At 37.0% G+C, this 24921-nt stretch overlaps 1 protein-coding gene across 2 annotated transcripts in view; it reads right to left on the bottom strand.

The window, feature by feature from the left end:
* plxna1b (plexin A1b) overlaps nt 1-24921 on the bottom strand; it is a 137444-nt gene that overhangs the window by 83183 nt on the left and 29340 nt on the right. For both annotated transcript variants that reach the window (XM_051896889.1, XM_051896890.1), the window contains exon 3: nt 22273-22455. In XM_051896889.1, coding sequence (XP_051752849.1) covers nt 22273-22455 — 183 coding nt within the window. The remainder of the gene's footprint in view (nt 1-22272; nt 22456-24921) is intronic.

The following is a 24921-nucleotide window of genomic DNA, read 5'->3' on the forward strand; positions in this document are numbered from 1 at the left end:
TTTGCAACTACATGTCAACTAAATCTCATTAATTTGCAACTACATGTCAACTAACTCTCAGTAGAGTATTAGTAGACTGTTAGATTAGGGTTCGGGTTAGCAGAATATGCTGACATGAACTTGCAAAGTTACTTATGGACAGTAGAATGTCTGTTGGGGAGCATCAAAATAAAGTGTTAGCAGATGTTAAGCAGTCAGTCTACTAATACTCTAATGACTGCTAGTTGACATGTAGTTGTAAAGTTACTTATGTTTAGTAGAATGTCTAAAGTTGACTATTGAACTAAAGTGTTACCGAGAACGATCTCTGTGACTGGAATTATTTATTAGTTTCTTTCCACAACAGCTCCATCAGCTTGTCTTGAAGTTGAAGTAGTGCATATTTACATATATGAATAATCATTTGAAGCATACTGTATGTTTTATACACAGCAAAAATAGTGTATTCGTACCGAAAATCAAAATCTACAGGTGCTGGTCATATAATTAGAATATCATCAAAAAGTTGATTTATTTCACTAATTCCATTCAAAAAGTGAAACTTGTATATTATATTCATTCATTACACACAGACTGATATATTTCAAATGTTTATTTCTTTTAATTTTGATGATTATAACTGACAACTAAGGAAAATCCCAAATTCAGTATCTCAGAAAATTAGAATATTACTTAAGACCAATACAAAGAAAGGATTTTTAGAAATCTTGGCCAACTGAAAAGTATGAACATGAAAAGTATGAGCATGTACAGCACTCAATACTTATTTGGGGCTCCTTTTGCCTGAATTACTGCAGCAATGCGGCGTGGCATGGAGTCGATCAGTCTGTGGCATTGCTCAGGTGTTATAAGAGCCCAGGTTGCTCTGATAGTGGCCTTCAGCTCTTCTGCATTGTTGGGTCTGGCATATTGCATCTTTCTCTTCACAATACCCCATAGATTTTCTATGGGGTTAAGGTCAGGCAAGTTTGCTGGCCAATTAAGAACAGGAATACCATGGTCCTTAAACCAGGTATTGGTAGCTTTGGCACTGTGTGCAGGTGCCAAGTCCTGTTGGAAAATGAAATCTGCATCTCCATAAAGTTGGTCAGCAACAGGAAGCATGAAGTGCTCTAAAACTTCCTGGTATACGGCTGCGTTGACCTTGGACCTCAGAAAACACAGTGGACCAACACCAGCAGATGACATGGCACCCCAAACCATCACTGACTGTGGAAACTTTACACTGGACCTCAAGCAACGTGGATTGTGTGCCTCTCCTCTCTTCCTCCAGACTCTGGGACCCTGATTTCCAAAGGAAATGCAAAATTTACTTTCATCAGAGAACATAACTTTGGACCACTCAGCAGCAGTCCAGTCCTTTTTGTCTTTAGCCCAGGCGAGACGCTTCTGTTGTTCAAGAGTGGCTTGATACAAGGAATGCGACAGCTGAAACCCATGTCTTTCATACGTCTGTGCGTAGTGGTTCTTGAAGCACTGACTCCAGCTGCAGTCCACTCTTTGTGAATCTCCCCCACATTTTTGAATGGGTTTTGTTTCACAATCCTCTCCAGGGTGCGGTTATCCCTATTGCTTATACACTTTTTTCTACCACATCTTTTCCTTCCCTTCGCCTCTCTATTAATGTGCTTTGACACAGAGCTCTGTGAACAGCCAGCCTCTTTTGCAATGACCTTTTGTGTCTTGCCCTCCTTGTGCAAGGTGTCAATGGTCGTCTTTTGGACAACTGTCAAGTCAGCAGTCTTCCCCATGATTGTGTAGCCTACAGAACTAGACTGAGAGACCATTTAAAGGCCTTTGCAGGTGTTTTGAGTTAATTAGCTGATTAGAGTGTGGCACCAGGTGTCTTTAATATTGAACCTTTTCACAATATTCTAATTTTCTGAGATACTGAATTTGGGATTTTCCTTAGTTGTCAGTTATAATCATCAAAATTAAAAGAAATAAACATTTGAAATATATCAGTCTGTGTGTAATGAATGAATATAATATACAAGTTTCACTTTTTGAATGGAATTAGTGAAATAAATCAACTTTTTGATGATATTCTAATTATATGACCAGCACCTGTAGATAGCGTGGTGAATGTTTATTTGGTTGTCAATGAATAAACCTGGTGACCTCTTTCTTTCTGACAACAAAGCACTTGAATGCAGCGAGCTCATAATTATGTAATTATGACTTCAGAAGTGGGAAGTAGGACATTTCTGATAGCAGGTAAAGGCAGCATTATTACAGCTGGTGTCGCGTGTTTAGACTGCAGGTTAAAGTGACCCTGACAGTCACACAGGTAATAGATTTCAGAGTTCAAACAAAAAGTACACGAGAAGAGAAGGTTCTTAATCTGGTGCAACTCTTTGTGCCAGTCTGAACCCTGGTGGGGATCACAAAATTAAATATTCATCTATTTCAGATGAACGCACCTCTAAATGCACCTCATGCAATGGCAAACTGTGGGCCTGAGTCTCAAAAATCTGCAAAGTGCACAAGACTTCATGCTAAAAGTCAGTGCTGGTGAACTAAAGTCAGTTTCAGAGCACATGAGGTCTTGACTCGATTTGATGTTGGTGTGGTGATACTAATTGCTGCAGATTTGTGAGCATGCTTGCCATTTTTAAGTCAAGGTTGTATGTCAGCTCACATTCAGAACATGCTGTACATCTTCCACTGGTTTGATGAAGGCCATCCAGCGGTGCTGATCTCACTCCTTCTGGTCACACTTTGATGAAGCTGATGCTGTTTCATGTTTCAGCAGCGCATGCAGCGATGGATGAGGAGGGGCGACTGCAGACATCATGCATTTAACTTTAAACATGTGCTGACTAAATTTAAAATACATGTTCAACTGTACATAAACTCGTGAAATATTAATCAGACTAAAACAGGAACAAAAATACACAAAACCAAAATCTGAATGTTTACACAGTCCAGTGCTGCTGCATGAAAAACACACCAGTGTGCGTGTGTGTGTATGTGTGTGTGTGTGTGCGAGAGAGAGAGAGAGAGAGAGAGAGAGAGAGAGAGAGTGTGTGAGTGAGTAAGTACAGTTATGTGAAAGTGGAGTCAAATATAGTGTGAACTGTTGGTCCACAAGATTGTGTGTTCATTTAGCTATTGCTATTACTTTGTGGACAAAATTGTTTCCTGAAATGAATTACATGTCAAAAGCATCCCTTTTGCATTTTCTCAAATGTAAACATATTTCAAATAAGTAAATGTTTTATAAAGTTTAGGGGTAGGTTTTGTATTATAACAAATAATAATAATAATAATAATAATAATAAATTTAAAATAATTTATAATAATAACAACAACAACATAACAACAACAAATAATAAACAAATAATGACAGTAACATGCTAAATCTGACAAGCTGATTTTGGAAATTTTTGGATAAAAAATAAAAGTTCTCTTTCAAAGTTTGTGTTTGTCAATTACTTTCATAAAAACAATAGTATATATATGAATGTATGTATAAATAAATAAAATGTTTTTTATAATTATAACATTTTTCTTTAAAGGTTTGTGTTTGTGTTATAGTCATCAAAATAACTAAATAAATAATTGAGTTTATTAATTCCAAAAGTTCTCTTTAAATATTTGTGTTTGTGTTATTAAAAACATCAGTCTATGGTGTGTTTAAGTGTGTGTGTGAGTGTGTACTTGTTTTGGCTATACTTGTGAGAACCAAATGTCCTCACTTATATTGTGAAATACTTTGACAACCCACTAGAGAGGACATTTGACTGGTCCTCACTAGTTAAAAAGGCTTATAAATCAGCCAAAAGTTTTTATTTAAATAATAATAATGTTTTGCACATGTTTCTGTGATGGGTAAGTTTAGGAGAAGGGGTTGGGTTATGTGATAGAAAATATCATTGACCTGATATAAAAATCAATGGAAGTCAATGCAATGTCCTCACTAAGACAGCAAAACAAACATGTGTATGTGTAAGGTTGCTATGTGAGTGTGTGTGTCTGAGTATATGTGGCTGAGAGCCATGGGAGGCCAGTGGCGCGTGTGCCAATGAGTGTCTCTAGGCCTCTGGTCTCACAGAAGAGCTCCGGAAGGATAAAGGAGTGACAACAGCGAAGAACAAGAGAGGACCAGGCCTGGACTTTATGTTGTTGTTTTATTATGTTTATATGCGGCAGTCATTCGTGAGGGGCTGCTGCTTTACTTTCGTTTTGTTATTTATTTTATTTTTTTATTTTTATATTACATTTTTGCGTTAAACGTTCGCCAGTTCCAGCCTCCTCCTTCCCTGAGCCTTTAACTTTGCTACAGTGTGTAAGTTTAATCTGTAGTCACTAGAGGACTGGTCTTCCTGAGGGAGAAGCAGGCGATTACCAAAGCACTGATGCCTAAAATGAGTGTTTAAGGAAGCCAGACGTAATTAAACAATGACATATTCCACTTCCTGTCTCCGGATATTACTGCAGCGTCCACCCACACAAATCTACTCAACATCTCAAAGAGCTGGAGCTGCTTTAAGAGTCAAAAACAATGCTGGAGCCGAACCCTGTCATCTCACACACTGTCTGTCTTCAGTCAGCCTGCCAAAAGTTATAAATCTGTCCAGCCTGTTCCTCTTAAATTCAACAAAACCACCAGAGGAAGAGGGAGTTTTTTTTTTTGCATGTTTAAAAATATCTAAATGATTCATTGTTAATCTAATTCAAATATAAACTTATTTATAAAGCACTTTAAAAGTGTAGCAAAGTACAGTATCAAAAAAGATTTGTATCTAAATGCCAATAGTGAATTGAATTGATTCGCAGTCAAACCCTGTAAAGGAAACACAAACCATCTCAGTAACATTGTGAGTGTACAGTAATGTGCAGAGCGACAAGACACACTCACACACACTCAGCTGTGGCATGTGGCAATGGTGTGCTGACAGCTGGGTGGTCGCCAGGCAACCAGGTGGGAAACAGATGCTGCAGCTGCGGTCTGGCCTGTTGCCACAGTAACACCAGGGGCATCGACCCCTGGACGCGGCGTGTGTGTTGAAACTGAATCCGGTGCACAGTGAGTGAACTCACAGCGAGACTGTTTAAAGGTTCATCAGAGCCGACCGCAAGCCAACGTCAGCGCCGCCAATTAAGAGTGAAGTGTGTATCGATCGGTTTGTGTCAACAGCCGTGTGTGTGTGTTTCTGTGTGTGTGTGTGTGAGTGAGTGTGTGTGTATGAAAGAGTGTGTGTGTGTCAGAGAGAGAGAGAGAGTAATTAATGGCGCTCTAGGGGCGTCTGGAAGGAAGTTCTTGGGGTCAAACAGGAAGTGAACAACATCTCAATGAAGGCAGAAAGGTTCCGTGTCTGTGTGTCTCTGTGTCTCATGGCTGCAATTGACCGTTCGCAAAGACCCGCCCCCTTTAGTTACTGTTGCTATGTCCGACAAGCCATGTTCTCACGCAGTGAAAAAAAACAACGTGGAGAGGAAGCTGACAACGCGTCGACAGACAAGGCAGAGCAGGTTACTTTTGATATGAAACAGTCTCAAATTTTGTCATTTTTAAAGAAATGTAAACAATAAATACAATAAAACAATAAATAAATATCAAACTCCCAGCGAAGGGTCAATTATCAAATTAAACATTGGCAGACTAATTAGATGATATAATTAGATGATGAATTAAATCTCAAGTCAAGTAAACAAACTTGGTTATTACAATCATTTTGACCATCTGACCATTTTCAAATCTTTAGAGACAATGTCAAAATCACATCTACAATTAATATGGTACCATGGTAATACCATGGAATTATTTGGAGTGCCTTTCAGCACCATGTAAATGTTGAAGTTGAGTAAATGAAGGCAATCAAGCCACTGATTATTAGTTAGATTTATGTATTAATGGATTTTGTGCAATGATTTTCTTCAAACAATGTGCAAACCGAATGTAAACAAAGTTTAATATACAATAAAATAAGAGAACAGACACAACAAAATAATAATGAAATTCATTTGAACTATTTTTATAATTGATTCTATGGATTATATTTCAAAGTGTTACCATGTGATAATCACCACAGCACATTTCTGTAAGGGAGGTGACGTAAATAAACTGTTCTGATCAAACAATAGAACTGAATCATGGGAACGTTATGTTCTGGGAAAAGGAGTGTCTGCCAGTGAAAACCGCTGGCACATAAAATGTCTTTAAGTCGTGGCAGAGATCTGATCAAAGGTTTCAGAGGCCAGGACAGCCAATCTCTCACACACACACACACACACACACACACACACACACACACACACACACACACACACACACACACACACACACACACACACAAACACACACACACACACACACACAAGGACAGAACGGAGACGGCACTGGCTCATAACATACAGGAAGATGTTAATTTACTTCCACAGGTGGTCGGCACATTTCCTCTCTCAGCATTCCTCAAATCTTTCCACTGTCACAAACTAACAAAAATACAGCAAATCATTTACAATCATGCTCTAAAATAAAAAAAAACAAAAAAACAAAACAAAATTAAAATATAATATAAAATATTAAATTAAATAAAATTTAAAATAAAAATAAATAAAATTTAAAATAAAATAAAATAATAAAATACAAGGTAACATTGGTTAAAGTGCTGTTATTAAAAGTAAAACTAAATAGGAACATTAATATTGGCAATAACCGGCAAATCATACCTATAGTGATGGAGCCATTTGCTCTGTTCTGAGACCTAATGAGCAGCATTTTAAGAAACATTTTTAATACATCATAGTTGTGATCCTGATGCAAATTAATAAGAATATTGAAAATCAGTAGTGTCAATTCTCACCACCGACTGCAGTTGCTCCACTATCACAGACTAACAAAAACACATGTTCCTTATCAATAAAATAAAAAAAATAAAATATAAAATAAAAAATGAAATGAGTAATATTTGTTAAAGTGCTGTTATTAAAAGTAAACTAAATATGAAAAATAAGACTAAATATTGGCAATATTTGGCAAATCATATAGCAATGGAGCCATTTGCTCTGTTTCAAAACCAAGAAACTCCCTATGTAGGCAGCATTTTAAGACATCAGAGATGTGCTCCTGATGCAAATCAATAGAGACATCAATAGTGCAAATCAATAGTGATTGAATTCTCTCATGTGCTTCATGTGTGAGTCATTTATGTTGTTCTATCTCAGTTAGGATGCTGTCTATGTAGGTAGCGTACAGTGATGAGCAGAGCTGATCTCTCTTATATCTCACTCCACTAACTGCAAATGATCAAGTAATGTGTGTGTTTGGGGACAGGTGTGCAGTATGTGTGTGTGTCTCTAATGCAACAGGTTGCTATGGTAACCCTTCCTGAAGCGTTAAGCGCTGATCGCTGCAGAACAGAGCCAATGAACAGATCAATCAAAATGATTAGCTGGAGTACAGCGCGAAGATCACAGCTAATACACACTGAGATTGATCCGCAACAATTACACAGCAGAACACGCAGATGAGTGACAGAGCAATTACTGATGAAAATACAGACACACACACACACACACACACAGTCTTGTGACCAAACACTGGTTAATCAGAAGATACTTGGTCATTTTGTGATTATCGCACTGATAACAAATGCAGGTATATAAATATGATACAAGAGAGACACAGTGTTATTTTGTGTCCTCTGGGAATTCATAGCACTTTCCTAATAAGACATCCGTCTCCTGGCAACAGTTTCTATTAGCTAATTAACAGCCTAAATGAGGACATGCTTATTTCTGGCATCAGCACACACATACAAAAGATTAAAAGGATACTAGTTCATCCAAAAATTAAATCCTGTCATCATTTCCTTACCCTCATGCCGTTCCAAACCTGTTTGATTTTCTTCTACAGAAAACAAAACGAGATGTTCAGACTGCTGTTTTTGCATTTACTGAAAGGATACAGTGACCAGCGACTGTTATGATCAAAATAACATCAGTAGCATAACAGTAGACCAGAAGTCTTCCTTCTGAGTCATATATGAGTGAATAATGACTTAAATTGTGTCTGGTTTCTCACACAAAGCATCATACGAGTCCAGAAGACTTATGAATAGAATGCATGAATCAGATTGATGACTGTTATGATGCTTTAATAGTGTTTTTTTGTCGGTTTTGAAGGTTGACAGCACAAAATTCTTATTTGTATTTCCACACAAACTCATCTCTGATGTTTGGGTCACTTATTACATGCATTTGAAAATGTAAATTCACAAACCATCTTAAACTGAGAAGCAGCTGTTATTGACAAAAGAGAAAATTTAAGATTTAATGTTTCAAAAAGAAATCCAAGACAGCTGTACGGTAAAATATAAATTTTTCTTGCATATTTTCACACACAGTATATTACAGTGAAATATTATAATATCACAATATATGGAATATTACAAAATATTACAATATAAAATTCTTTTGTTTAATATTTGTATTATTAATAATAACAAAAACAATAGTAGTAGTTGTAGTTTTTATTTTTGTATGAACAAGGTTTCCCAAACTGGAGTTCACAAACCCCTGGGGGGTTTGTGAAATTGAAAATCTAGCAATTAATTCATAAAAATTAAATATTACAATAAAGAAATAATTTTTAAATAAAAACACCCAGAATAAATCATGGGAACATTATTTGTTTAGCTGCAAGTCATGTGACCATTAAAAAACATCAGAGAAGAACTGTGAACATGTGAATGTGTTGATAAATTATTGAAATATTAACTTTAAATCTCAGGGGGCTTCAAATAAATATTTTAGCTCAAAGGGCTTCGGCTGACAAAAAAAAAAAAAAAAAGGAATCCCTGCGTCAAAACATTACAACATACATACAAAAGAGGGACGAAGTCCCACATGTCCCCTATAGCATGTGCAGTTGAACAGCAGATGGTTGCATGTATAACACTCCTCCATCTCACCCACACACTCCAGAAGAGCAGATGACCTGTCTCACTTCATTATACAGACACAATACAGACACAGAGACAGAGAGAGACATCTTCATTTACTTGCTGTGAAATGTCTGTTAGCATGTTTTAGCAGTCTATATCTCATGCCATTCCCAAAAGCACCACACATTCATTCTCCTTGTCCTCTGGGAGAGAGAGACACGTTCCCGCTCAGAAGGAGAAGGTCTCTCTCCTCAGGCTGTTTACAGGCCCTCTGAACTCAGTTTCTTTTTTTTTATATGAACACAGCACAAACGCTTCTTTTCCACTATCTCTCAGTAGTTTAGTTATTATGATCGATGTTTCTTCCTCTCCTGAGAAACATTAGGCATCAGGAAAGCACTGTTCCCAATGGACAGATAGGGAAACAAGAAAAGAAGAAGGGAAAAACCTCTACTGAAATTTGGGACACTAATTCAGCGTGAGCCCAACCAAACATATGCATTAGTAGAGCTGGATGATTAATCGAAATAAAACTGTAATTGCAATATGGCTCAGTGCGATCATCAAACCACAAAAGCTGCGATTTAATTAAATAAATATATGCAACACGTTTTAGAGTGAATCCAGTGTTCATTCATGATCCAGTGCTATTATATTATTTCTTATTTTTATTATATACTTTTTTCTTTTATTATTACAAAATATTACAAGAGTTTTGTTTCATATTTTATTTAGTAATGAAAATCCTCATAAAAAATATAATAATACTTATTATTTTAGTCATATTGATATATAAAAATCACAAAACAAAAATTGCCGCCCTACAAACAAACAAACGCAGCAAACTTGCATTAAAAAAATGCACTTTCAATTATTTTTTAAATTATTTTTAACAGAAAAATAGCAATTGGATTTTTCCCCAAATCATGCAGCTCAATACATTAGTTAAACAGATTCACTATTTAACACCATCAAATCTCATTCATGGTTCAGCACTTTCAAACTTGCAGTCGAGCTCAGGTCACATGACACACCAGAACCAATGGTGTTTGTCAATGTGGCATCAAGCATCTAAAACCACTAGCTGATTTCATTCAGCTTCATTTACATAGTTGTGCATCTTTTCATGTGGCCACGTCTCTCTGGATTTTATCCATCGGGAATTGACTGGAAGGTGAAAAGGTTTTTGCATGTTATTCTTTGGTATTAATGTGCACTGAAGAATCGAGCAGAAATGTGTATTAAAAAGCAAATAAGGTCAATTTTGAGTTCATATTGACTTTAAATATTCAGCGTGATGAGGTCATACGACTACTATTTGACACAATTATCATTATATTCATTGTGTTCTAGTGTACTTCATGTTTCACAGAGGCGGTCAGAACACACATCTCGTACGCTGGCGGCAGTGCCAGTGATTGTAATAATCACACACACGTGTTTGGCTGCGGCTCGCCGCCGCTGAGGGGTTTGACCTCGCCTGATGGAGGGCCACAAACTATTACAAGCCTTTTCTGCTAAGAGCAGAGCAATTGAAAATCCATTCATCCGACAGACACACACACACACTGCCTCCATCTGCAGTTATTGGCCCACTAAACAGCATGATACACACACGTTATCATAAGAGCGACACGCACGTTCGCAGAGCAATTATGACAGAAGTCAAGAGTGTGTTTGAGAGACCCGTCTTTACCACAGATATTCACACACACATACACACACACTGTTTGAACTGCCATTGGCTGCAATCCGAAAACTTAGGCAGCTGACTTGCTGTCTGCAAAGTCATTGTCTGATAAGGCAGTGAAGCAACGTTGGCACACAAAACTGATTTTGGACAGAATTCTGAGGCAGCATAACAATTTAATGACCTACAACAAACTAGAGAGCCAGTGTTGGGTGTAATGCATTACACCCAATGATTTCAATCACATCCAAAAAAAATAAATAAAAAATGTCAGTGTTTTTCCTCACACAACTGCAATAAAAATTACCAAGCAAATTATCTACTGTTCTACAACCCATAATCTCACCAGGATATGAATGACTGTGATCAAAGCATTTCATTTTTCTTCTCAACACTGCATTTAATGCTGGATCCACCGATCATTAAAAGAGGATTAAATCAATAAAGAATTGTGCAGAACAGACACTAATTTTATACATAACTTTGTCATCTTATCACATATGCAAGTCGTTTTTATCTCAATCGGTTTCATGCCCTTCTGCAAAGCTCATGCCCAGACTATATAGACATCTTAGTAAAATCTACAATGATCCCAATCTCATCTAAATCAGTATAAACAGGGCTGCATGATAAATCGAAATTATCAAATGTACATGTCGCAATGTGCATATCGCAATGGCTTGCAATAACTTCATGATTTTAATACTGAATACTTGATAAAGATTACAAAAAGTCCAAGTTTTAGGTCACCGCAGACAGCAAAGAGTAGATTGGGCACATGACTGTTAAATACATGTGACATGCTTAATTTTATTAAATGTGATAAGTATTCACACGCACAGAAAGCCACCTCTCAGACAGCAAGTGATCCTGAATTCCACAGCATATATGGCCAAACACACACAAAATTGTCAAAATGTCCGTCTTGGTGAGTATTCACAAAACAGTCAGTTATGTCTTAAGTGGACTAAACAATTAAGAAAGTGCACGTGTAACAATATATTTGATCTGTGCATTAGCTCTTAAAGTGACAGCAGCCTAATAAACCTGTCTGTGTGCTTAATGTTAATCAAACAAAAAAAGTGAAAATCGCTCACTGCTCTTGACTAAATAACTTTTGAAGCTTTAATAAGAATCAGTGTATATTTAATTCACACAGTGAAGACAGTGTTTTATTTTCACATTTGATTATTCAATTTCTGTTATTAAATAAACCTAATGTAGGCCTACCCGAAACCCTAAACTCCCCTGGTTTACACTGACGTTAAAATAACACTTACTTTTTATTAGGGCTGTCAATAGATTCAAATTTTTTAATCACGATTAATCGCGCACCCTTTTGTGCGATTAATCGCACGCTTACGTGAAATTAAGCATACACCATTTATCTTGTTTAACACGTCCATTTTGCCATCATTGCCTATATCCAGCAAAGTAAACCATCAGATTGAAGTGTGATTTTCACAAAACTGTATTTTTCAGCTTTTTTTAAGCTAAATTCAGGTGTCTTTCCAAAAAAGAACATTTGCAGACTCCAAAAGGACACCAAATAACCAAATGATATGAGTCCATATAATTCATACATTTATGTACACCAAAGCAACTATAAAAAAAAAGTTTCAGAATTCACAGTGTGCAGTATGTGCAACAGCAAAGAGCTTGTTTACATTTTAAACAAGTCAAGTTGAGATACTGAACAGGACCACATGGAGAATCCAAAAAAACCTAAACCAACCGCCTTGACCTGCATATATACTAAAGTACACAGCAACATACACAGGACAAATCAAAACATTATCCTGAATGTGTGTGAAGAAAACGTGAATGTACTGAAATGTGTCTGTGCATAAATACAATGTGCGATCAGTGCGTCGAGAGCACTCATACATGATTTGTTTGTTTGCGCATCAACGGACTCACGCATACTTAATGTCCAACTCCTGTACGTCACCGCAATTGTCTTTACTTTGATTGCAATCCTCATCCATCAAAACTTTACTAGCGAGACACTGGTTTGCTTTATCCAGCCGAGAAACATAGATTTCATATCATCTGGCCATACAGCGGTGGGATGTTTTGATGTTCCGTTCAGACAGGAACAGCGCGATGCGGGTGGGCTCACGCTCTTCAGATACAATGACAGAATATGACAGAGAGTTCGTGTTTTAAAGCGAAACAGACATTGGAATGAACAAGACTCTATTCTCTCTGCCATCTCTGATGTTGCCTAATCAGCATGGACTTTTAAGATCATCTAACTGCGTGACGTAAATTATGATAATGACGCAATTTCATATGCTTCAGTGATTTATTTGCATTAAATTATTTTAATGCGTTAAGGATTTTGAATTAATCGCATGCGTTAATGCGTTAACGTTGACAGCCCTACTTTTTATGTAATGCTACAATAAAACACTGCTGTTCACTTTCAGAAGTTGTAGGGATGCTTTCTTCTCACCAAAAGAATGTGAAACGTGCATGCTGGTTATATCATTTTCAGTTTTTAAATATATTTAAATATAATTTAAATGTATTTTACACACTTAAAGCATGATCATAGTGCATATCGCATTATCTAACAAATTATCGCATTTTTCTTCAATATCGTGCAGTATACACGTAAAATCACAGACATTCAGTGCTAAAAACTGTAATTCAAATGTCATTTAGAAAACGAATAGTTTGAATAGTGCAAATGACAGTATTTTCATTTTTGAGTGAACTATTCCTTTAATCATTTAGCTTTTTTCAGTTTCAGTTCTTCAAACAGAACAAGATAAAGAATCACCCCCAAACGACACACACACACACACACACACCCACCCACGCACACGCACACGCACACACACGCGCGCACACACACACACACACACACACACACACACACACACACACACACACACACACACACACACACACAGTAAATCCTCTTTTATCCCTCACTGAACTCATTCTCGGCTGGCCTTGACCGCTGCGCTCCGTCAGATGCTACTTTTGGCCCTGATGTACGGCTCCGTGGGTCTGCCAGCGCAGACGGCTGCTCTCCAATGAAACTATGGATTTAACATTCAGTCAGTGGCACCGAACTGCTCCTCCTGAACACTCAAAGCACATCCATCGCCGGCAGACCCTCGATAATCACGCCAGAAAAATGAGCCCAACGAACAATGTTTGAACATGCTGAGCGTGCTTATATAGTCCTTCACGTGATGTACTGCGCTCTCGAACAGAGAGAGTCACTCAGTCACTTGTCAATGGACTGGATGAGTGCGCTTCATCTGAAAGAGGAGCTTCACATCCTCAACGCTTTATAAAACAGATATTTCTGCCGCTAAAATATGATTGAATGAGCTGAATTCTATATTAATATTAATCATGGTAAAACCATTGTAATGCACAACCTCTGTACTGCACAGACATCATTCAGAAATAAAAAGGTTGCACTATAATCCGACTGTGGTTCCGGTTTCAGATCCAGATATTGATTGCGGTGAAGCTCAGTAACACGCACACTTATGCATTAATATTTAATTAAGGTTAATCCTGAAATATAAACCTCTCGCTGGGCAAGACACATTCATTATGATTAAAGTCAGTTCAGTGACCCGTTACACTGCTGAGACTGCAGGTAAAGTACAGCGCTCTGTTTTTACATTTATGGGATGTGAGAGAGTGTTTAGAAAGCTCAAATTCACATGCACTTGAAAAAGCACTCTTGTATCTGTAGATCTAGTGTTTGGCTCTCAGTCTAATAAGCGCTTGCGTTCAGACAGAATTGAGTGTGACTGCAGCCCCACGAGACACACACCGAGTCAAAAAACAAAGCCGGCGATGGTCTAATAAAGCAGGACACGCTTTGCTGCTGTGGCATTTTCCCACTAAACCCTAATTTCCACACACATGCAGCTAATTAACAGGCTGGTAAAGCTGCAGTCGCTGCACTTCTGTAGCGCTCACACACTTCAATAGCTTCATTCTGACACTGTTACAATAACACACACCTCAGAGAAACACCTGGACACATTCGCACTGATTAAAATGTCAGAACAGCTGGGGAAATCTTTACATGCAGTGTGTGTTATTAAACCCAAGGCGAGCGTGTTTCAGTGTGTGTGAGGTGGGATTTCATTTCACCTGAAGAGATTGAAGACAACTGAAGAATCCCTGAAGTTACCATAGAAACACAATGATGAAGAAACACACAGAGATGGACAGATGCGTCGCACTGCATTAAACAAGCCTATGAAGAGAGGTTTATTATCTGAACATCACAGATGGACCTCAATGCAAAGAATACAAAGAAATATGCTATTAAGTATTACAGAGAGCCATGTAAATATATTTTTGATAATTATTTATTGATACATTTATTTATTATAATTTATTATTTATTAAAGGCACACTATGTAAATTTTTCGCCGCTAGAGGTCACCGATTCAAAACAGTCGAGTGTGACACATGCCTCGGAAGGAGCGGAACTTTTATTATGCCACAGTCGCCGCTTCTGCTTCTTCCAGTCAAGCGTATGTGGGGTAAAGCACCGCTGTTTTATCATATAGATACATTTGAGTGAGTTGAAAATGATGTTATAACGTTACTCGGCTGCTATGAGGCACTGCAGTAAGCTAGATCGATATTAGAATATCATATTAATAAATTCTGGATGGCTTTTGTTGATAAATGGCATGCAATTCATTTTAAAACATTGTATGACAGAGAAAATGCTGTATTGCTGTTACTAAAAATAAAGCTGCATCTGATTATGCTATGTTAGCTACTTGACAAAATAGTGTTCTTCTCTGAGGCAAGGTGAAAAACCTTGCCTCAGATTCCAGATTTAAGCTTCCAGATTTAAACAATAAGACTAAACGTGTTGAGCTATATAAAAATGATTAGTTTTCTGTCTATAAATGTAACCAAACAGTTGTTCCGTTGTCTAATAAAACATGTAATATATTAAAGCATCTTTGGTGTTTCCATGGTTTTTACAAAATAAAACCGGAAAATCGAGGGTAACGCAGGCATGACGTCACTGATAGGCAACGCACAGACAGTCCGTGTCCAGGTTAAAATTGCTTATTTCTCTGGATTTAAACATTCTTGGAAACTTCTGGGATAATATAAGTACACAAGTCAACAAAATATATAAATCTTACATATTGTCCCTTTAATGTAGGGGGTTTGTGAGTTGATGAAAAGCTAATAATTAATTATATCACAAAAATGTTGGAAAATCAAGATAAAACACCTAATAAAAAAGATTAAATATTTCATTTGTTTACCTTTATGTCATGTGACCATTAACCAATCACGAACATGCAAAAGCATTGATAAATTACTGAAATATTAACTCAAAATCTTAGTGGGGACTTCAAGAAAATATTTCACATCAAAGGGAGGAAAACAAGGTTTGGGAATCCCTAAACTAGAGCATGAAATAATGTGACATCCTTTAGTACAAAAAATAAATAATAATAAAATAATAGAGAGAAAAAGAAATTAGATGCAATGAAAAAAATAAGGCGGTACTAAAAGTGTTTAACAACAAACAATATATCTTTATAAATGTCACTAACGAATCATTCACAAAAAGTGTGCCTTATTTTTTTCAAATAAAGTCTGTGTTTACTTTTTCATGCTGACCTTACAGCCCTCGAAAAAAATCTGTAAATAAGCCTTAATTTAAAATTAAAACATGTCTCATTGATGAAGATCATGTGATCTACTCAGACATTAAGTTATTTCTCACACCTACTGCACGAAAAGACCAACCTGAGCATCACAGAGACAACTGTGTGTGTGTGTGTGTGTGTGTGTGTGTGTGTGTGTGTGTGTGTGTGTGTGTGTGTGTGTGTGTGTGTTTGTGTTTTTGTGACATATCAGGACACAAATTTGTATAATGACATGGGTATGACATAGGCATTACAAGGAGAGGGTGACTTATGAGGACATTACCCCATTTTTCAAAAGGCTTATACATCATACAGAATGAGTTTTTTTGAGAAAGTAAAAATGTGCACAGTTTCCTGTGATGGGTAGGTTTAGGTGTAGGGTTGGTGTAGGGCAATAGAAAATACGGTTTGTACAGTATAAAAACCATTACGCCTATGGAATGTCCCCACAATTCACAAAAACAAACCTGTGTGTGTGTGTGCGTATGCATGTGTGTGTGTGAGAGAGAGATTTAAAAGCTCTCAGAGCAGCATGTCATGAATATTTCAGCACATCAGAAAAGATGACAAGCTTTCTCTCTTTATAACTCACCCGTCCTGTCTCACTCTCTCTGACCACAGACAGAAAAACTGAATATATTTAAAGGTCAAAGAGGAATGTGCATGTGTTTGTGTGGTTAGTCCTAACACAACACTCACACACACTCACAGACAGACAGATGTGTCTTTGTGCTTTGTGTGTGTGTGAGTTTGAGGTGATGAACACTGTGCTCTTTGTGAGATGGTCCCGAGGCATCCGTGTGTATGTTTAGGACATGACCGTGGGAATGATCTAACAGGAGCTTCCAGTGGCATATGATCACCATGTGACTGTCGTGCACACATTTACACACACAGACGGCAGTCTACGCATCCAATTCCATCCACTTACATTTTTAAGCATCTGAACACAAGACAGCCGCGAGGTCTGCTGCAAAGCCAACGAAACTGCACACCAAAGTTAAAGTGAACAGAGAAAAGATGTTTAACCAGCAGAGGATGTAAAGTTCACAGACTGACCACTGACCTCTTTAGACTGAATTCATAGACTTAAAACTGCATGATTGGCAGTGTGTTGCATGTCTCTGACGTAATTTTGCTTTGTGTGTGTGTGTGTGTGTGTGTGTGTGTGTGTGTGTGTGTGTGTGTGTGTGTGTGTGTGTCAATCAATGATCTGAACGTCAGTACTGGAGAAGAAACGCTATTGTAAATGAAAAGACGATCTGAGGAAACGGAGCATTAACAGAGATGATCTTCTCATTTATTCATTCTTAAAGCTCCTCTAGTTCATGGAGTCTGTAATTGATTTACATCCTACATCATGAAACATAATCGACGACACAATGAGCCTGACGGCTGTCAGAGATCCAGCGGGGGAAAATGCTGAAGTGATTGTACTTCATTACTACATTTAAGTATTGTTTTTGGCAATCTGCACTTATGATACACAATCAACACTGAAACCGAACACTCTTGAACAGTCAAGTTCATTACCAACAGAGGGGATAAAAACTATACTTTCTTTCTTTAAAGTTTCAATTAGAAATTCAAAGAACAAAGTGCCTCTATCAGAGGTCATCACTCTTTAAATCTTTCCACTTTTACCATATTATACAGCTAAAAAGCTAATCACATCTCACTGACATTTGAACTATTGACATTGACAATCACTTAAAAAAAAAATCACAGTAAAAAAAAAAAAAAAAAAATTTAATTCACTACAACGATGTCTATAAGTGAAAGCATAAATGTCACATAAAACTGTAATTGGTTCATGAAACAGTCTCTTCATGACACTGACAGCTGGTCAATATTCACTGGTTCCCAGGCATGTAAATCACATAGAAGTCAACACAGTTGTGCCAAAAGTCTGTTTGCAATGGGATTTCCTTTAGGGTCAGTAAGATTATTTTAATGCTTTGAAAGAAGTCTCTGTGCTCATCAAGGCTGCATTTATTTGATTAAAAACACAGTAAAAACAGTAATATTGTGAAATATTATTACAATTTGAAAAAAAAAAAAAAACTGTTTTCTATATGAATATATTGTAAACTGTAATTTCTAATCCTGTAATCAAAGCTAAATTTTCAGCATCATTACTCCAGTCTTCAGTGTCACATGATCCTTCAGAAATCATTCCATATGCTGATTTGCTGCTCAAGAAACATTTCTGATTATTATAAATGTTAAAAACAGTTGTGCTGCTTCAGATTTTTTTCAGTCCTCTTTAAATAGAAAGTTCAAAAGAACAGTATTTATTTGAATTAGAAAATTTTGTAACATCATGAATGCCTTTATTGTCAATTTAATGCATCCTTGCTGAATAAAAGTATTAATTATAAAAAAAAAATCTTACTGACCCCAAGCATTTGAACTGTAGTGTATAACGCCCAACACACACATCATCCACAAAAACAATGCAAAACAACAGATGAACAGACGCTGATTGTCACAATGCACCCAGTGCCATCTGTAATAATCAGTCAACACCTAATCTACACTGATGAATCTGAGTAATAATAAATCAATAATAATCATTAAATGGGAAACGTGTCAGAGTGAATTGGCATGTTCATGACTGAGTGTGTGTGTGTGTTCTCGGCCAGATCTCATGCTGAGACACTAATTACAGACATGTAGAGCTCAGCATAACACACGCAACAACCAGCAGAGCTGTGATGCGCACACGCGTGTGTGTAATTAACCTCCGCGGCTCAAATCACAGCCAACGCTTTGAACTGAATGTAAGAGGAGCGATAATACAGAATTCCTCTGTGTGTGAGTAAGTGTGTGTGAGTGAGTGAGTTGTGATTTATGAGGACACAAATTTGTATAATGACATGGGTATTACACTTGTATTACGCCGTAAACATGAAATATGAGGACATTTCATGAGTCCTCATATTTAAAATAGCTTTAAAAACATACTAAACAATGTTTTATTAAAAATGTAAAAATGCAGAATGTTTTCTGTTATGGGTAGGTTTAGGAGTAGGGTAGTGTAGGGGGATAGAATACAGTTTGTACAGTATAAAAACCATTACGCCTATGGAATGTCCCCACAAAGATAGCAAAACAAACCTGTGTGTACAACCCTGTGCATTCCCAGATATTCCCACAATGCATCATTTATCCATCTTTTATTATTATAATTACCAACTTTTATTGTTTTACTAAGTCAAGTAAGTAACATTTTACTAGTGCCGTCATTTAATTTTGATGCATTTCACAATTACAGATTTGGCAGATGCTTTTATCCAAAACGAGTAACATTGCATTCAAGATGCTCGTTACAGAAATACAGGAATACAGCTGAACTGTTGGATGATAAAGGTGTGTGAATTTAATATACATGTCACATGATTTGAGAAATCAATGTTTGGAGCATAAACTGAACTTAACTTCAATACTTAAGTATGAGGGATAGTAATAATAAAGGGCACTAATAATAACAGTGATTTAAAATGTATGCAAGCATTCAACCACTAGCACATTATTAGAAAGAGTGAGCGAGACAGAGAGAGAGAAAGATCAAGTGTCTCAATAAACTGTCATCTGTTGAGGGTCACAGAGGTCAACAGGTCAGTGGGTCAGTAGATCAAATCCAGAGCTTTCAGGATGTTTAACTTCTAAAAACAGCTAAGCTTAAATCAACCCTGAGGATTAGCGTCTGATGACACAATGTGCATCAACTCAAAATCAAAATTTATTTTAGTTTTGCTTTATATCGGACACTGAATTCAGGGTCTGTCATTAAAGAGGACAAACACACACCTGCTATTGACACTCAAGGCCAGGAAAAGCTCAACAGAGGAATCTGCTCACAGACGCAGCAGCAGTTTTGTATGGAGCCATAATTAACAACATTATTACTCTGAGAGAGGGAGGCTGGCGGACTTTACTGTGAGTTTAGACCGCAGTGTGTGTGTGTGTGTTTGTGTATGTGGCCCAGTTGGCTCGTCCATCTGTTGTTGATTTGACCAGACTGAATCGTCTAGCGCGGTAAACCCAGACGGGAGAGCTCAAGAAGGGTTACTCATGCCCAGACGTGCTGCGACGCTCCTGATCAGCAGGATTAATCCAGGTTCAACAACTCCAGACACACACGAACATCTAAAACAGCCTTAACCAGCGACACACTAAAGATGAAAAAGCTCAATCGCAACATTACACTTTCAAAAAGTTTAATATATACAGTTATGTGGCTCTAAAGAAATGGTCTCACCGTGAATTAAAACTGCATACAATTGCTTGTTGCTTGATGACATTGTGCCTGGTTAAGACTAGTGTAAGGGCCTGATCTGAATTGGCTTCAAATTTCAGCAACAAGGACCTAGATGATGTCTTAAACTTAATTTGTATGATGGGAAAATATCACATTTACAAAGCAAGATATCTTAAATTTAAACCATATTGTAAACACGTTTACTATTATAATCACTTCAAAATATTGCCTCCATTAAAAACAAAGTTTTAAAAACCTCTTACATTACAGAACAATTTTTAAATAAATTGTAACTTTTTAAGTATTGAACTATTTATTTTCCTTTGTATTCCCCCACTTGTTTTTGTTCTCTAATGTCTTGATTTTGTTGAAATCCCATCTGGCTAGCGCGCTTCCCATAACGTTTACGCATTCGGTCAGTAGGCGGAAAGTAGGTGGACTTTCTTGACTTTTCAAACACATTTGACCACATGAGCGCCTACACTACAAAATCAATCCAGTCAAATGTGTTTTCAACTACCTCTGGAAGTGGTTGAAAGTGGACAAGCTGAAAACTTTTTACACCGTTTACACCTGTATTATAGAGCCGTCCACTTCACAGTTTTATCCGATTTATGAAAACGCATCTTGATACCAGGTATAAAGAGGGCCTTAGTTATTATTTTTTTATTTTCCATTCTGGGTCCTAAACACTACAAAAAGATGAACCCGAAAGTAACAAAAGTGAAAGACACACAGTAGACGTTGTGTGATAAAAGCACTTCTGTGACTGACTGTCACACACATAACATAAAGCTGCTGGATATTTCATTCACATCTTCAGTCAGTCTCTCAGGGATGGACAGAGTCTGTCCTCCATTTCACATCTCAGTGAACCCATCATGTGATGCTCCAGTGAGTCCTTCCACTCCTGCGAGACTCTAACACACACACTCACACATGCACACACACACACAATCACACATGATGAATTCTGAGCTCATCATACACACAAACACCTGATGCATACTACACATTTCACACCTCAAAACTGCAAAAATAAGTCATGTTGCCAAACTACCATTTACTTTTGAACACTTCAGCCAATTTGCACAGTTTCTCAAGCATCTAAAACACCAACAAAAGACCTACAAATAAGAATAACACAAGCAGAAGTGATTAATCTAGTGGAGAATGCAATACAAATAATGCTCTATTGAAATAGTACTCTATTGACCGATGCCGATAATTCAAATATTGGCCGATATATCGGGAAACCATGCAAATTATACGTCAACATTAGTGGTTGACGTCCGAGGTCTGAAAACCACTTTCCACAGCGCAACAATGCAATGCCTAAATCATAACAATGAAAATTATCAGCTACAAACAATGAAAACCACAGCGTAACAATGCAATTACTAAATCATCTCTAAATGTCTGTTGAACACATATAGACTGTTTAAAACACTACTTGTAGTAAACGAACAGTCCCAAGCACAACACCTGAATCTAATCAGCAAACACTGAATAAAAACATGCTTCATTAAAACCAACATTAAAATAGCATTTGCAATTTTTAAGGTTAACCAACAATTTTCCCTCATCATAGCAGCTTTAAACAAATTTAGAACACAAAACACCAAGAGTTGCATCATAAACCTCTTCAAACTACCTTCTTCTGTTCAACAGCGAGTTAAGTGAACAAAAAGATGACAACTTCGAGAGTATCAAAAAAAAAAACAATAAAATCTAGAACTGCACGACTCTTACCTTCTTCATTCGGCCGTTGCGTGTTCCAGCAAAAACCACTGTGTTGCTGCGATAATCGTAAGCAGCTACCGAAGTCATTCCATCATCTTTGTCTATGAAGAGCGGAATGCCCTCGATAGTGCTGGTGCCCCCTAGAGGCTGGTTAAAATCCTGCCCGCAGAAATCATCGTCAATCTGGAGAGGCTGAAACAGACAAACAGAGAGAGTTTAAGAGAGGGACTCCACCAAAAAGTCAATGCCTGGGTAAGACAGGCTGTCAGGGTGGGTTTTTCCTTAAAACAGTATCAGTGGAAGTCTTACACACACACACACACACACACACACACACACACACACAGTAGTAAGGCCATTTATTACATGGATGCCAAAACGGAAAAGCAAGGTCACTGTATTGCAGGAAACCCTGGAAGGGTAATGTAAGGACATGAAAGTTAGTGAGTGGGAAAAGGGTAACACATATTTACAATACTTATAAAACCAATTTACTGTTCTTGTTATTTTCCAACAGAATGTCATCTTAAAGTATCTGTTAATCATGTGATATACACACTACCATTCAGTGTTGAAAACAGTTGTACTGCTTGATATTCTTTTGGAAACTGATGAATTTTAAATTCAGCATTCTTTAATGAATAGAAAGCTCAAAAGAACAGCATTTATTTGTAATAGAAATCTTTTATAACATTATAAATATTTTACTCTCACTTTTGATCAATTTAATGCATCTTTGCTGAATAAAAGTAATAATTTCTTTCAAAAAAATAAAAATCTTACTGATCCCAAACTTTTGAACAGTCTGGAAGTATTTTAAAGATTTAAAGAAATTCTTCAATAAAGTTCAAAATTTAATTTGTGAAAAGGTGGTATTAGTAGAGTATTGTTTGAAATGAATAAATTACTCATCCCACAAAGCGAGTCATGGAACTAAATCATTTAAGATGAAGATTAAAAGTTTCTAAAAGTTGAAATCATGTTGACTTTTTTGGGTTCTGACCACTCATTCTAAATGTTACGATTACAAATAGAGATTCTGAATGGAATGTTTACTTCCAGAATAAAATGTTGTGAAATTTTCTTTTAGGGTTAGAGTTTAGGTTAGTCTTCGCTGTATATATAAACAACAGTCTGTGGTATGTGTGCTCATTCAGAAAGCTAAGTAAATGTGTATGTGTACGTGTACGTGTGTGTGTGTGTGTGTGTGTGTGTGTGTGTGTGTGTGTGTGTGTGTGTGTGTGTGTGTGTGTTCTGAAGCTGCCCAGGCACACATCAATAACCTTTCTTTCTTTCTGTCTATCTGTCTTTTCTCTCTTCACCTCCCCTTTTCTCTTTGTTTTTCTTTCTGTCTTAATCCATCCAGAAGAGTCTCTACCTCACAGCAGGAAGAAAGGAAACAGAAGAAAAGGAGGAGGAAAGAGTCAGGCGGGCATCAATTCACTTAGCAAACTCACTTTTTCTCCTCTGAGCTAAAAACCTGATGTCAAGCAGTCAGACACTTCAGACACAATCTCACACACACTCTCACACAGACACACACACACAAAGCCTGGCTGGAGGATTTATAGCTTTAAAAACATCAAAAGTAATTTAATTCAACATCTTTATGCCATCATGAGCTAAGCTTATTTAAATATCAGTCTTATGTAGTCAGACTTTTAACTATTAGCATAAAAGCAATCCCTGTGAACGGCTGTACAGAAAACCCCAGAACACAAAAACTAGTAGAATTTGGTATTGGATATATTTTAATTTTGATGCAATGCATTATGCGACTGTCTTCTCTAAAGAGATACAAAAACAGTAATATTGTGAAATATTACAATTTATTCCTGTGATCAAAGCTGAATTTTCAGCATCATTACTCCAGTCTTCAGTGTCACATGATCTTTCAGAAACTATTCTAACATGCTGATTTGCTACTCAAAAAACATTTCTGATTATCAATGTTGAAAACAGTTGTGCTACTTGATGTACTTTTGTGGGAACTGTGATACATTTTTCCAGGATTCCTTGAAGAATAAAAAGTTCAAAAGAGCAGCATTTTTTTAAAATAGAAATCTTTTTGTATTATAAATGTCTTTACTGTCACTTGTTTTGATTAATTTCATGTGTCCCTGATGAATAAAAGTATTAATTTCTTTCAAAAATATCATACTGACCCCAAACTTTTGAATGGTAATGTATCTGTTACTGCCTAAAAAATTTGGCCCAAAGCAGGCATCTGAAGGGCTCATGACCTTACGCTGCCTTCTGTGACGCCTTTATGCATTTTGGAACAGAGCTCTAGTCCCACTGCTATTTCACACTTGATTGATGGCTGATTTGATGCAGTATTTTCTCAATACTCATGGGTCACACAAAGAAGATGAGCATTACATTCACTCAAAGTGTGTGTGCTAAAGTAATTACATTCTCTCACACACACAAACGCACATTCACACTTTACTAGTGAGGTGAAAACTAATGCAGGACTAAACTGGTTGCAGAAAGACATACCAAAACACACACACATGCATAACTCCACAACAATGGGTGTGTGTGTGTTTTCAGACTGTTGATTATGTATCTGCCCAGGGCAGAGGCGAAACCAAACACAACACACCACATTCCAGAGGGAGAGAGGGACATGACTCTATATAAATTACGTTTCAA

This window comes from Ctenopharyngodon idella, chromosome 6 (assembly GCF_019924925.1).
Source record: "Ctenopharyngodon idella isolate HZGC_01 chromosome 6, HZGC01, whole genome shotgun sequence".
In the NCBI taxonomy this organism is placed as follows: domain Eukaryota; kingdom Metazoa; phylum Chordata; class Actinopteri; order Cypriniformes; family Xenocyprididae; genus Ctenopharyngodon; species Ctenopharyngodon idella.